A 13,514-nucleotide genomic window follows, 5' to 3' on the forward strand; every position below is an offset into this window, starting at 1 on the left:
CCACACCACGTGCTGTAGAATCAACACTGCAACAGGAGTTCACATCCACTCAGCCACACACTAGCACCGGAGCCAAGGGACGGAAACCCGGGACATCCAACCCTGCCAACTCTCCAGGTGACCCTGGACTCCAAGACACAGACAGCAGAAGCGCTGGAGCTGTTAGTGACAAGGTGGAACACAAGGGAACCCCTTACCCAGAAAACGTCATCCACCCAAGCTTCTGGCAGGCGGAAGGCACACATTCTAAAGAAACACAAGTCCATGTCCTTCAAGTGAAGAAGGATGTCCATGGTCACGGCATCAGCACAGCTGGACGAGAACTCGGGACGAAGCAGAAATGAAATGAAGATGCCAAGTGGGAAATGACGAAAATCACCAGGTCCCAGCTGACACACAGGACCCTCGGCCCCAAAACGCCGAGAGCCAGTGAGAACACTCAACACGGGTGAGACCCAGAGCGAGCCACGCACACCACCGGCCCTCTGTGCGCCGAACAAGCACAGATGAGACGCCTGAAGAAGTGCATGGAGGATCCTCACAGGGAGCAAGCAGAGAGCAGAACACGCCCTCGCCTGCCACTGCTCCCCCAGCCCGTGGTCCCCACTCACACCCCAGTCTTCAGGGAACTCCCCTGGCAGACCGAGGTGCAAGAAGGGACGCCGAGTCTACAGAACTCGTGAGTGACGGCAGCCGGGTTACAGCTGCGAGGAAAACGGGGACTCGCACTCAGGAAGACATGTGGGAGCTGCACCTCCCACGAGCCTCACAGGCTGAGGGTTTAATCACAGCAAACACGGAGCAAACACAGAGGAATGATGTCGCGCAACAGCCCGATTCCTCCAGCTAGGCGTCAGGAAGGGGAAACCAGCTCCTTCCCCGGCAAAGACCCCCGCACGCTGAAACCCAGACAAGGAAATGCCCCGGGAGCAGCCAGCCATTGGCAACACTCTGCAGCCAGTGAGAGCCAGACAGCAGCAAAGGAGCTGTAACCTGGGACCTACCAGGCTGCAGAAAAGCAGAACGGAGCCCACCCAGAGTGCCTGTGTCACTGGGACTCTCCTGGGTCACAGGCAGCCTGTGGCATGGGCCGCCACTGGGGACAGACATCCTGTAGCTGAGCGCTGGTTCGAGTCCTGCCCGCTCCACTTCCCATCCAGGTCCCTCCTAATGTACCTGGGAAGGCAGTGGAAGATGGCCCAAGTACTGGGAGACCTGCATGGAGTCCCAGCCTCCTGGCTTTAGTCTGGCCCAGCCCCGGCCATTGTAACCTTTGGGGAATGAACCAGCCAATGGAAGCTCTGTCTCTCTCTGAGCCCCCCCCCCACCCCCCACCTTTCTTTCTTTCCATCACTCTTTGAAATAAGTAAATATTAAAATATGGAAACCTGGAAGCAGCCAGCCTAAGTGCACCTCCCCTAGTCCCCAGCCCTCAGCTCACGGGGGAGCACCCGCGGCACTGCCCCGCTGTCCCTCACATGTCCTTCCACATGACCCCCCAGCTCTGGGCTGTAGAACGAGCGTCCAAGAGCCATCGGCTCCTTCCATCCAGGCCTCAGGCTCGCAACCTGACCTGCACCCGGCTGCCCGCTCTCTAACCCCTCCCCACTGGGCTGCAGAGCCCACGCACGGGCACCACCGGCAGCCACCTGGCTGTGCTTTTCTGTTGCTATCATGGACAGCTGAGGCAGCCCGCGGTGCTGCAGGCTGAGCACTCGGCATGTGACGAGGGCCTCCTGCCGCCTGCTCACGCGGCGGGAAGGGGGAGGCTGCCCTCGGCCCTCTTCCTCTGCACAGAGCCACCCACGCCTTCACCTCCTGAGGCCCCGCTACTGGACGCCATCAACATAGACAGAAGAGTTAACTTCCTGACACTGGAAATTTGCGGGAGACAAATCCAAACTACACATTCAATGTGCTGGGCGCCCCCGAATAGCTGCCAGACCCGACCCACAGGCCCCCACCTCCCTCCTGGCCACCCGGGGCCACTGTCCCACGGCCGCTCTACTCACGCAGGGTCTCCGCCGCCGTCCTCCCCGAGGCCTTGGGCTGCTCCCGGTCCTCCGCCTGGAGTGCTCCGTGCAGGCCCCCGAGGGCCTCCCCCTCCAGCCTCCTCAGAGAAGAGAGGCTCCCAGCCCCCGCCCTACGCCGGCCGCCCCCACTGTGGCACAGCCCTGAGCCCGCCTCTCCTTAGGTCTGCACACCCCTCCGTCAGGGCTGTCCCTTGCTGTCTGTCAGCAGAAGGCCACAGGACTGGTGCCGACAAAGGCGGGGCACAATGGCCCTGCAGGATGGGTAGCCCCAAAAGCCACAGCCCCAGAGGGGGCTCAGAGCTGCTGGCAGGGGCGGGGGAGACCTTGGTGACGCTCAGCCTCCCTTGCCTAGACCTCCCCTCATGTAGAGGGTCCCACACAGGCACAGAGCACATGGCTCTCGCCCGCGCTCGGCCCAGGATGGGAGAGTGAGGACTGATCGGGGAAGCAGGGCGAGGGCAGGAGGGAGGTAACGCTGCCACTGACGACCGTGACGACCGAGTGTCCCCATTAATCTCTTACAGCGGGGACCCCAGGGAGGGCCGCCAGCTGGCACAGGAGAAGTGAGAGGCGGGGTTTCTCTCCACTCCACAGACTTCCCAGCCAGGAGCTCTTAAAGAGGGACCGTGGAGCAGCAGTAGGGACAGGATGGCTGCGGGCGCAGGGGCCCTGCGTGCCCCTCTCCCTCCCCGGCCCCCACCCCACCTCAGCAGGCTGGGTGCCTGAGGCTCGCGCTCGCCCTCCAGGGATCTCAGAGGAACCCCCGCTCCGCACCTAAACACAGGGAGCCCACCAGTGCTGCAGGCGGGGCCGTGTGAATGCCCACGCAGACCCTGCTCACTGCTGGACCTGCGCCTCTGCTTTCCCTCCTCCTTCCGTGTCTCACATTATGGGATGCAAAACAAGAAAAACACGAGATAAATCCACGTACTCTGGGAAATGCATGGCTGCCCGTGGAGCCAGCACCAAGGGCAACCACGGGAGCCATCCAAGCGGCAAGGCTGGCGAGTGATGTGGACGGGGCCAGGACCCCTCCTCACTGCAGGAATCTGGGCAAGTGGAGTTACCCGCCACCAAGGCCAGCCAGGTGGCCCCGGCACACCCCACACTCCAGCACCCCCTGAGGGGCTGTCCGTTTCAGGGACAATGCCATCTGTCGTTCTCCTTATCACTCGGTGTGCCCAATGAGAAACCACAGGAGCCCGGCTGTGGGGACAGAGCGGCAAGCGTGTCAACAAGGAAGGCCCGGCCTCAGCTCAGGACAGGACATCACCAGGACAGCGGCATCGGAGGGGCCATGGGAATGGGAACGGGCAGCAGGCAGTGACCAACTTACCATGCTGTTCCTGAGTTTAGCTGTGGGAGATGGCAGAGACCGCTGGTGCCTGCCCAGTGTGGATCCCTCTTGGCCCCTGCTCAGACCTCGGCCATGGCCTGCTGAGCCCCCACTGCTGCTCCCAGTGTGGATCCCTCTTAGCCCCTGCTCAGACTTTGGCCACAGCCTGCCGAGCCCCCACACTGCTCCAGGCCAGCCCAGTTCTGCAAGCCGGAGGCTGCGCAGAGTGAGAGGACCTGGCCCCTGCTGCTGGTCCTCCAGCTCCAGAGCAGCACATGTGTCTGTGGGTGCGGGGCAGGCAGGTGGGAGACCCCTAAGGGCCCGTAAACTCAGAGAGGGAGGCACGGGTGCTGCTTCCCGCCTCACAAGGCAGAGGGTTCTCACTCCGGGGTGGCCTCCCTGCGCCGGCCACTGCCTCGTACCCGGGCCCGCTGCAGGCCACGTGGTGACACGGGCCTCAGAGACTCTGCTCTCGGAACGCAGAACCTGCTGGTCGGACCGGCAGAGCCACTTGTGGCCCTCCAGAGTCTCGGAGTGGCCGAGTAGCACACACCGCCCTCAGGCTGGCCTGCAGGCCCTGGCCATGCTGCTGGACGGCTAGCCCCAAGGCGCCTATCTTCCCTGCTTGGTGCTACGGCGTGGGTGCTACCACCCCGATCCCCCTGGTGGGAACTCAGTCCCAGGATCCACCTCTCGTGGAATTTGGGGACACGGCATCTGGGAAGTGATGACGGTTAGAAGATGGCATGAGGCTGGGGCCCCACAACGGCACCGGTGGCTGTGCAAGAGGAGTTAGAGACCAGGGCCAGTGCACCTGCTCTGTGTCACTGGATGCCTGGCAGATGCCATGAGCCTTAGATCCCCATTCCTTACAAGTCACCCCGTGCCAAGTACTTTGTGAGAGCAACAGGCAGGGACCAAGAAACCAGATGACTCCCTCCCACCACCAGCCCTGGAGCCCAGTGCGACAGGGACCCCAACTGCTGCTCGGCTCCCATGTCCTGATGGCGACCACCCCATTCCACCCACCTGGGACGGGGAAGGCAGCGCCACGAGCAACAGATGCTGCCTCATGGTGCTGTGAGCCCCAGTTCCTTCCCTGTGCAAGGAGGCCCCTGGGCCCTCGCCTGCTGCCTGGGTCAGGGTTCTGAGTGCATGCTCGCTGGGGAGGGAGGCATCCAGCATCCACGCGGTGGCCCCAGAGGTGCCGCCCCAGCCAGGAGCGCGCTCTCCCTGCTGCACTCAGGGCTGCCAACCCGCCAGGACCAGCCCACCGCCACGCCCGGGGCCCCGGGCTGTGCGTCGAGGACAGCAGACACAGAGCAGATCTATGGCTAAGTGAAGGGAACGGCCGTGATGTGACAAACGGCTCCGAGAAACCAGCGTGCGAGGCTGCAATGCCACACTGCTTGCTTCCCTCTGCTCGCACCTGGCTCCAGCAACCTGCGAGAGAACAGAAAGACTCACACGGCCTCCCCCTCCACCCCAAAGGACTCTTGGCTGGGAGCTACTCTCCGGCGAGGGAGAGCCATGCCCTCCGCGCGGCCAGGGAGGTGACCTCACTCCTGCGGCCCCGGCGGCCAGCCGGGGGCTTGGTTTTCGCCGCCTTCACAGTCACCCTGGCTCTTGTCTACCCCCCGCCCCACTTCCTCGCCACAGGCAGCCAACACTTACTCCTGCGTCCTCTCATGCGCTCCATGCTGGCCCCGTCAGCTACACGGCCGTCTCCGCTGGGGTCTCTGAGCTGGTTCCCGCAGGTCTGCCGATGAAGGGAGGAGCGGAGGCAACCCTTACCCACTGGCCAACGCCCAGGAATGAGGATGTGCAAGGAGATATGTCTTCCCACCGTTGGGTGGGGGCTGCACGCACAAGTCTGCACACGTTCCAGATCAGCTCGTTCCCAGGGCCTGAGAGGCCCCCAGGCTGCTGACCTCTGCAGGAGTCCAAGCTCCTTGCACGTCACCTGCCCACAAGTGGCTACCCCCACCCCACCTCCTGGGGAGAGGGCTCTGCCCTGCGGGCCACAGTGGGAAAAGGAGGGTCCTGCCCGCTGAGGAGAGCAGAAAGCCTCCAGGAACCCCTGGTGACTCAGCAAAGTCCCCTCTAAAACACACTCCCTTCCTCGCGGGGCAGGAGCCAGCAAGGCTGCGCTGGGTCCTCCCTCGCAAAGTGAGTTCCAGCCAGAGTTTGGCCATCAAGGCCCACTCTGGCAGCCCCTCACAGGCTCTCCTCCTCCCTGCAGCCCGAGCCATTAACACAGTCGCAACAGACATGTTGCAGACCCTCTCCCCTAGAGACCCCCAAGTCACTCCCATCCTCTCAGGACCCTGATTCCCCAATCGTGGCCACATGCATGTTCAGGGAGGGGCCAGGGACCCCAGGGCTGCTGAGGGGGAGCCAGGGGTCACTTCCCTTGCCCTCCCCTTCACCACTTCTGACACCTCGGTGTGGCCCTGCATGACAGGGAAAAAGGGGTGCCTTCCACACCAGCCTGTCCTGGCCCAAGGCCAGCTCATGGGCAGCTGTGTGCACCCTGCAGCCATGAGCTCTGAACTCCAAGCACCACACCGAGGGTCTCTGCATTTCAACACTGTTGGGCCTCATCAGGCCTTCTGTAAACAAAACAAAACAAAAGCAAATTTGTTTAAAAAAAAGGACTTATTTATTTATTTATTTACTTGAAAGTTGAAGTTACAGAGAGAGGGGGAGAGACAGTGAGAGACAACTTCCATCTGCCGGCACACTCCCTAAACGTCCACAAGAGCCAGGGCAGAAGCAGGGGCGGCCAAAGCCAGGATCTTCACCCGGGTCTCCCTTGTGGGCGCAGGGGCCCAAGCACTTGGACATCTGATCAGTGCACCCAGAGCGGGAGTGGGAGGTGGAGGGAGAGGGAGCAGGGAGGCCCCTGGTCTCCCTGAAACCCCCTCCCTCCTTACCAGCTCACCTAAACCCTCTGTGTCTTCCGTGTCACACAGAAAGGGCCACCTCTTCTGGTCGCCCTGCTCGCCGTGGACTCCTGTCCTCCTGGGTGGCACCAGGAGTGGCCGCTTCACATGAAGCCTTGTGGTGCTTCTCCGGGCTGCTGTCTCAGACACACGGGGCCGGGGGAGCAGAGAGCCGAGGCCTCCTGCACTGTGGGTCTCGCTGAGCTGCGCAGGGCGCCCCCGACACCCCCAGTGCTGGGCCAGGCCTGGGCCTCTGCCCCCGGACTCCCAGTGAGTCTAGCAACTCCCACCGCCTCGGGCCAATGCCCGTGGAGATGGCGGACAGCTGCTGGCACTGCCACGTCCAGGCCTCGTCCATGTTTGAGTCCATAAAAGGACAGAAGTGTGCAGGGGCCCAGAGGCTTGGAGAGCTCCTTGTTCGGTATGAGAGGCCCCTTGGGGTCTGTCGGAGGCCTAAGCTGCTGAGCCTGCAGTTGGCACGATGGCGCCGGGCACGGCTCCATCCTCCCGGCAACAGGTGTGCAGGGTGGGCCTCGGGGGGCCTCAGCCTCCCGGGCCTCCGCCCCGCCCCTGGCCTCAGGCCTCTGCCCAAAGTGCCCCCTCACCTGGAGCCCATCAAAGGCTGACTCACAGCCCGGGGGCAGGACCCCGCCAGGACTGGTGGAGCCAAAATTATCTCCCAGATCACCTGTCCTCCCCTCCGTCCCTCACAGGGGTGCGCTGGAATTTTCTGGAGGCCACAGGACATGTGACTGAACACAGGCAGACAGGAAAAGCTGGCTGCCGTCTATGAGGACAGACGTCAAAGGGGTGGACAAGATGGCCAGGATGTCACTTCTCATCTGGTTGTGAAAACAAGCTTTGTTTCCACAAAAGATGTTACGTTAAAGGAGCTTATTACATTCTTTGTAGTGAATACATATTTTAAAATTTTTAAGCAGTGAATACATATTTTTAAATTCCTGCCTTGACTTCTAAAATGGTTGTTAAACATCAGAGGGCAGGGGCTCTCCACACCCACAGCGCGCCAGTGTCTCCAGTTGCTCTGAAGGGCGGCCGGGACCCTGGGAGCACGCAGGGTGGGAACCGCTGCCTCAGACACAGAGGGCCCCCAGAGCCAGGTAGGGGTCCTCGGCCCCAGCCTGCCTCCCACGAGGGGCACCAGGAGGAAGCCAGGCCACACTCGCGGCGGAATCACCGCCCAGCGCCCAGCGCCTGCTGCACAGACCCTGTGCAGGCCTCCTCCGCTGAGAGGACTTTCTTAAAACAATACCGAGCTTCAGACCTTGAGACTTGGCCGCACGAGCGCACAGCACTGGCCAGAACCACGTGGCAGCTCAGCTGCTGCACACCGCCCCGCAGAGCCAGGCGGGCTCAGCTGCTGCACACGGCCCCGCAGAGCCGGGCGGGCTCAGCCTGCTGCACACTGCCCCGTGGAGCTGGGCGGGGCACGGCAGGCCAGGCATTCCATTCCACTCCATTCCATTCCTCAGGGCCGGCTCCGAGCAGGGGTCCGGCAGGGTCAGTGCCTTTGAAGTGGCTTGTGCTGCTCGCGGGTTCTGGCAGGACTCGGCTCTGAGCCACTGAACGAGTTCTCCCTGTCTCCTGAAGCCACACGTGTGGGGAGAGGCAGAAGGAAAGCGGCATGTGGCCAGTAGCTCCAGTTTTCAAGCAAAACCCTAGCCCTGACCAGAGCTTCTACAGCCTCCCTGTCCCTGTGTGAAAACAGGGTCAGAACTCAGCAGCCCTCAGCAGCGCACACGACCAGATCTCCCCAACCACGGAAAAGGCCGACCCCAACCCCAGCTGTCTGTGTCCCTCCATCTGAACCGTCCGATGAAGGGACAGAGCCTGCAGCTCAGGGGAGGGGGCCACGTGGTGGGGCCCGAGCGCCCTGCACCCCAGCAGATCACTTCCCCCAGCTTAGCGAGAGGACAGCGTGAGGACGACTCCACTATGTGGCACCTGGACGGGCCTGTCAGCTCCTAGCAGGAGCAGTCACCACAAAGGCTGAGATGGAGGGCCCCTCTCTGCCTGCTGCTGAGGCCAGAGAGACCAAGTGACACTGGGAGGGGCTGCAGATCCCTTGGGGGACCCCATTCACTACCAGCGCCAACTCCACAGCCCCAGTCCCTCTGACTAATGGAAAACGAGGAAACTCATGACAACCACACCACCAAAGCCCTATGATGCAGCACTCAGCGACCACCAAAGCTACACAACAGCCACCCCCCAAACCTACACAACAGCCACCATCAAACCTACACAACAGCCACCCCTAAACCTACACAACAGCCGCCCCCCAAACCTACACAACAGCCACCCCCCCCAAACCTATACAACAGCCACCCATCAAACCTACAACAGCCGTCCCCTAAACCTACACAGCAGCCACCCCCCAAACCTACACAACAGCCACCCCCCCCAAACCTATACAACAGCTGCCCATCAAACCTACAACAGCCACCGTCAAACCTACACAACAGCCACTGTCAAACCTACACAACAGCCACCCCCCAAACCTACACAACAGCCACCATCAAACCTACACAACAGCCACCCCTAAACCTACACAACAGCCGCCCCCCAAACCTACACAACAGCCACCCATCAAACCTACAACAGCCGTCCCCTAAACCTACACAGCAGCTACCCCCCAAACCTACACAACAGCCACCCCCCCCAAACCTATACAACAGCTGCCCATCAAACCTACAACAGCCACCGTCAAACCTACACAACAGCCACCCCCCAAACCTACACAACAGCCACCCCTAAACCTACACAACAGCCACCCCCCCAAACCTACACAACAGCCACCCCCCAAACCTACACAACAGCCACTGTCAAACCTACACAACAGCCACCCCTAAACCTACACAACAGCCACCCCCCAAACCTACACAACAGCCACCCATCAAACCTACAACAGCCGTCCCCTAAACCTACACAGCAGCCACTGTCAAACCTACACAACAGCCACCCCCCCCAAACCTACACAACAGCCACCCCTAAACCTACACAGCAGCCACCCCTAAACCTACACAACAGCCGCCCATCAAACCTACAACAGCCGTCCCCCCAAACCTACAACAGCCACCCCTCCAACCTACACAGCAGCCACCCATCAAACCTACAACAGCCACCCCTCCAACCTACACAGCAGCCACCCATCAAACCTACAACAGCCGCCCATCAAACCTACACAGCAGCCACCCATCAAACCTACACAACAGCCGCCCCCCCAAACCTACACAACAGCCGCCCCCCAAACCTACACAACAGCCACCCATCAAAGCTACACAACAGGGGCTGGCACTGTGGTGTAGCAAGTAAAGTCACTGCCTGCAATGACAGCGTCCTATATGGATGCTGGTTAGAGACCTGGCTGTTCCACTTCTGATCCAGCTCTCTGTTATGGCCTGGGAAAGCAGTAGAAGTGCTTGGGCACCTGCACCAACATGGGAGACCCAGAAGAAGCTCCCGGCTCCTGGCTTTGGATCAGTGCAGCTCTGGCCATTGCAGCCATCTGGGGAGTGAACCAGCAGATGGAAGATCTCCCTCTCTCTCTCTCTCTCTCTCTCTGCCTCTGCCTCTGCCTCTCTGTAACTCTGCCTTTCAAATAAATAAATACATCTTAAAAAAAAAAGTCACCCATCAAAAGTACACAACAGTCACTCAAAGCTCCACAACAATCATCTATCAAAACTGCAATAGCCACTCATCAAAACTACACAACACCCATCCATCAAAGCTGCACGACATCATCCCATCCGGAAACTGGTGAAGGGACACTGCATTACACACAGGACAAGCATCCGTACCTGTGCTGCCAAATTTCCCAGCCACCTTGTGGTTCCGGATCCTTGAATCCAAGAATTCCAGGACCGTCAAGGAACAGAAGCTACACTGTGGCAGGTGAAACCTCACAGCTAATGTCTCACAGAAGAACGGGTTGGTGCACACTTTCCCCTAAGACGGGAACAAGACAGGATCTTCGCTTTTGCCAGTTCTATTCAACATGGTTTTGAAAGTTCTAGGCAAAGCAATTAAAAAGAAAGGAAACACATCCAACTTGGGAAAGAAGTCAAATCACCTGCACTCAACTCTAAGAACAACCGTAAGGTTAAATACTGACACTGGGCTTAACTTCTCAGATATAACACCAAAAGCACAGCCAATCAAAGAATTAAATAAACAAACTGAACTTCATCGAAAAATTAAAATTTGAGTATCATAAAACATGATCAAGACAATGAAAACATAACCCACAGAAAGGCACAAAAGTCACAAATCCTAAAAGACTGATAATCGATTAACACCCAGAGTACAAGGTTACTTGGAGAAGTCTATGGAAAATGGAATTAAAAGATAAGTTGGTTTTAGTGCCAAAAAATTAGAAATCCACGTATAATTTTTTCATAATATGCATTTCCATGAGCTTTTGGAAGACCTTTCATATGTACAGACTTAAAAATGTTTTTTCACCAAAATAAACAGTGTTTAATTCTAGTATCCACAAACACTTTGGAGTGCCCTCATATAAAGAACTAGAACTCAACAATGAAATAAATCAAATCCACAGTGAGATGCCACTTCCTACCTATTAGAACAGCCATTATGAAAAATAAATAAATAAAGAGGAAAACACCAAGCATTGGCACAGATGTGAAAAGTCAGAGCCCTTGTGCACTGCTGGAGGAGTATAAAATGGCGCAGCCACTGTGGAAAACAGTGCAGCTGTTCCTTAAGAGACGGAGCACAGAATTACCACACAGTCGAGGAATTCCACAGCTAGACCCCCACCCCCAGGGGCTGAGAGCAGGTACCCAGGAAGCGTCTCACATCAGATTCCCAGTAACTAGAATATTCCTTGCTGGCCATCAACAGTCTAATGGATAAACAAAAAATGCTATAAATACCGTGGGATATTATTCAGACATAAAATGCAATGAAGTGCTAACGCATGCCACAGTGTGAGTAAACACTGGAGACACTGTGCTGAGAGAAAGGAGCCAGCCACACAGAACCCATGATCCCATTCGCAGGAAATGGCCCAGAAAGTGGAGTTCCCGAGCACTGGGTGAAGGGTGACCGGGGGAACAGCCAAGAGCATGGCAGGGCTTTCTGAGGTCATGGATCTGTTGGGAAAAGTGGTCACATAGATGTGAACGTGCACGTGTAGGTCTCAGCCTGTGCCGCTGCAGCAGAACTCCTGAGAACAGGGAACTGTCAAGAACCAAAACTCACTTCTCACAGTTCAGCAGGCTGGGGAAGGCCTTGCTGTGTCCTCACATGGCAGAAGGCAGAAGGGCAAGCAAGAGATCCCAGCTACTCCCCTCCAAGGCTGCCCACCAGCCACAGAGGGCATCGCCTCCCAACGTGACAGCCCCCAGATTCAAATCCCACATATGAAACACTCCCCTCCCACCCCAACAGCCTCCCAGGTCTGTGTCCTCCCAACACAGCTCGTCTGAAGCCTCCGAATCAGACACACATGAGACCCAACTGTAGGCTTCTACTGAGGCAAAAGGCTCAGAAGCTGTTAACGTGCGAAGCCAAACAAGTCATTTGCTTTCACAACACAGGGTGGGACAGGCACCAAACACACATTCTCATTCCAAAAAAAGAATGAGGCAGGAAGAAAGTGATAACAGGTCTCAACCAATCCACAGCCCCACAGGGCAAACATTGCCTCTTAAGGCCACCAACTAAGCTCTGACCCCATGTTCCCCTGTAGGACACTGGGGTGTGGGTGGGTACCCAAGGCCCTGGGGCTCCTCAGCCCCAGCTTTGCTGGGTGCAGCCCACACAGCAGCTCCTATGGGCCCAGGGTGGTGTTGCCCACTGGTGCCCCTATAGCTGTGGGGTGTTGGGGGGCTACCCTGCTCTGACAGCCCCGTGCAGTGGCCCCCTCTCTGTGGCTGGGCTCAGCACCCTCACTCCCATGGGCACTGCCCTGGTGGCAGCCTGACCCCGTGGCAGTTCTCTGCCAAGGTCCCACAAAGGAGCTGCCGGGGTTCACAGCTGCGCCTCTGGGAGCAGCAGAACCCACTACACTTGAGTCTACCTGAGCACAGCTGGGTAGCAGGGACAGGAGCCAGCACCGGGCAGGAGTGCTGGTGACTCTTGGTGCCTAGGGGCCTATTGCCACACTGCTCTCTCTCTGGGGTTCTGGCTCCCTGCACCCTTGATGAGAAGGCGCCGAAGATCTCAGGATGCCTTCAGGAACATTCCGCCCTCATCGGGCAGCACCAGACCTCCTGCTATCTACTGAGGGATCTCCTTATCACAGGGCCACTGGGTCACACACCCAGTGATTTCTCCCAAACCGGTCAGCAGCCTGGCCAGGTGCAGACTTTTCCAGATCTTTAACTCCTGCCTCCATTTTGGTCATGAATAACATCTTTAAAAAAAAGAAAAATGGAGATTCTTTAAATTTTAATTGTTACTTATTTTTACTTGAAAGGCAGAGAAACAGAGAAAGAAAGATGGAGAAAGATCCATCCCGTGGTTTACTCCCCAGAAGCCCAGAACCCAACCTGGGTCTCCCACATGGGGAGGCAGGGACACCAGCACCTTAGCCATGAGCTGCAGCTTCCCGGGGTGCACGGCGGCAAGAGGCTGCCCCAGAAGCAGGGCTGGGGCCCGACCCAGGCACTCCCACATGGGCATCGTGAGCACCAACGCTCACCAGTGTACCTGTAAGTCCCACCCTCAGCCCACTTCTCTGGTAACATTTCAGCAGACGTGGCTAAGACATTGGGCAGTTCCCCCAAATGCCTCAGGTCACTGCTCTTCAATTCTGCCTTCCCCAAAGCCGAGGACAAGGACGCAACTCAGCCAGCATCCACCGGGCTGTGACAAGGATGGTCCTTCCTCCTGACACACTCATTTACTGCACCAGAACGTCCTTTGCTGCCTGCATTTCTACGATGTTCTGACTGAGGTCACTTAGATGACTGCTAAGAAGACGGGGGTCCGTCACAGCCACGGAGGCTTTCCCCAGCACCTACTTCCGGCTTCCACCCAACATGCTGTGCCTTCAGGAGCTGCTACAGGAGCACCTCCTACAGAACATCAGAACATCAGAGGGGGCGACTCTACAGCCACAGGAATGCAGCTTCCCCTGTTCTGGAGCCACTCAGTCCAAGACCAGGGCACCCGCAAGTGACTGGGACGTCTGCTCCCTGCCTCGCG

At 58.4% G+C, this 13,514-nt stretch overlaps 1 protein-coding gene across 3 annotated transcripts in view; it reads right to left on the bottom strand.

The window, feature by feature from the left end:
- Nucleotides 1-13,514, bottom strand: part of GRB10 (growth factor receptor bound protein 10) — a 111,370-nt gene that overhangs the window by 80,606 nt on the left and 17,250 nt on the right. For 2 of the 3 annotated variants that reach the window (XM_062178457.1, XM_062178456.1), the window contains exon 2: nucleotides 5,044-5,128. The exons of the other annotated variant lie outside the window; for it this stretch is intronic. In XM_062178457.1, the coding sequence (XP_062034441.1) occupies nucleotides 5,044-5,068 (25 nt within the window). In that variant the 5' untranslated portion in view covers nucleotides 5,069-5,128. The remainder of the gene's footprint in view (nucleotides 1-5,043; nucleotides 5,129-13,514) is intronic. 3 annotated transcript variants of the gene reach the window in all.

This window comes from Lepus europaeus, chromosome 20 (genome assembly GCF_033115175.1).
Source record: "Lepus europaeus isolate LE1 chromosome 20, mLepTim1.pri, whole genome shotgun sequence".
NCBI classification, from domain to species: domain Eukaryota; kingdom Metazoa; phylum Chordata; class Mammalia; order Lagomorpha; family Leporidae; genus Lepus; species Lepus europaeus.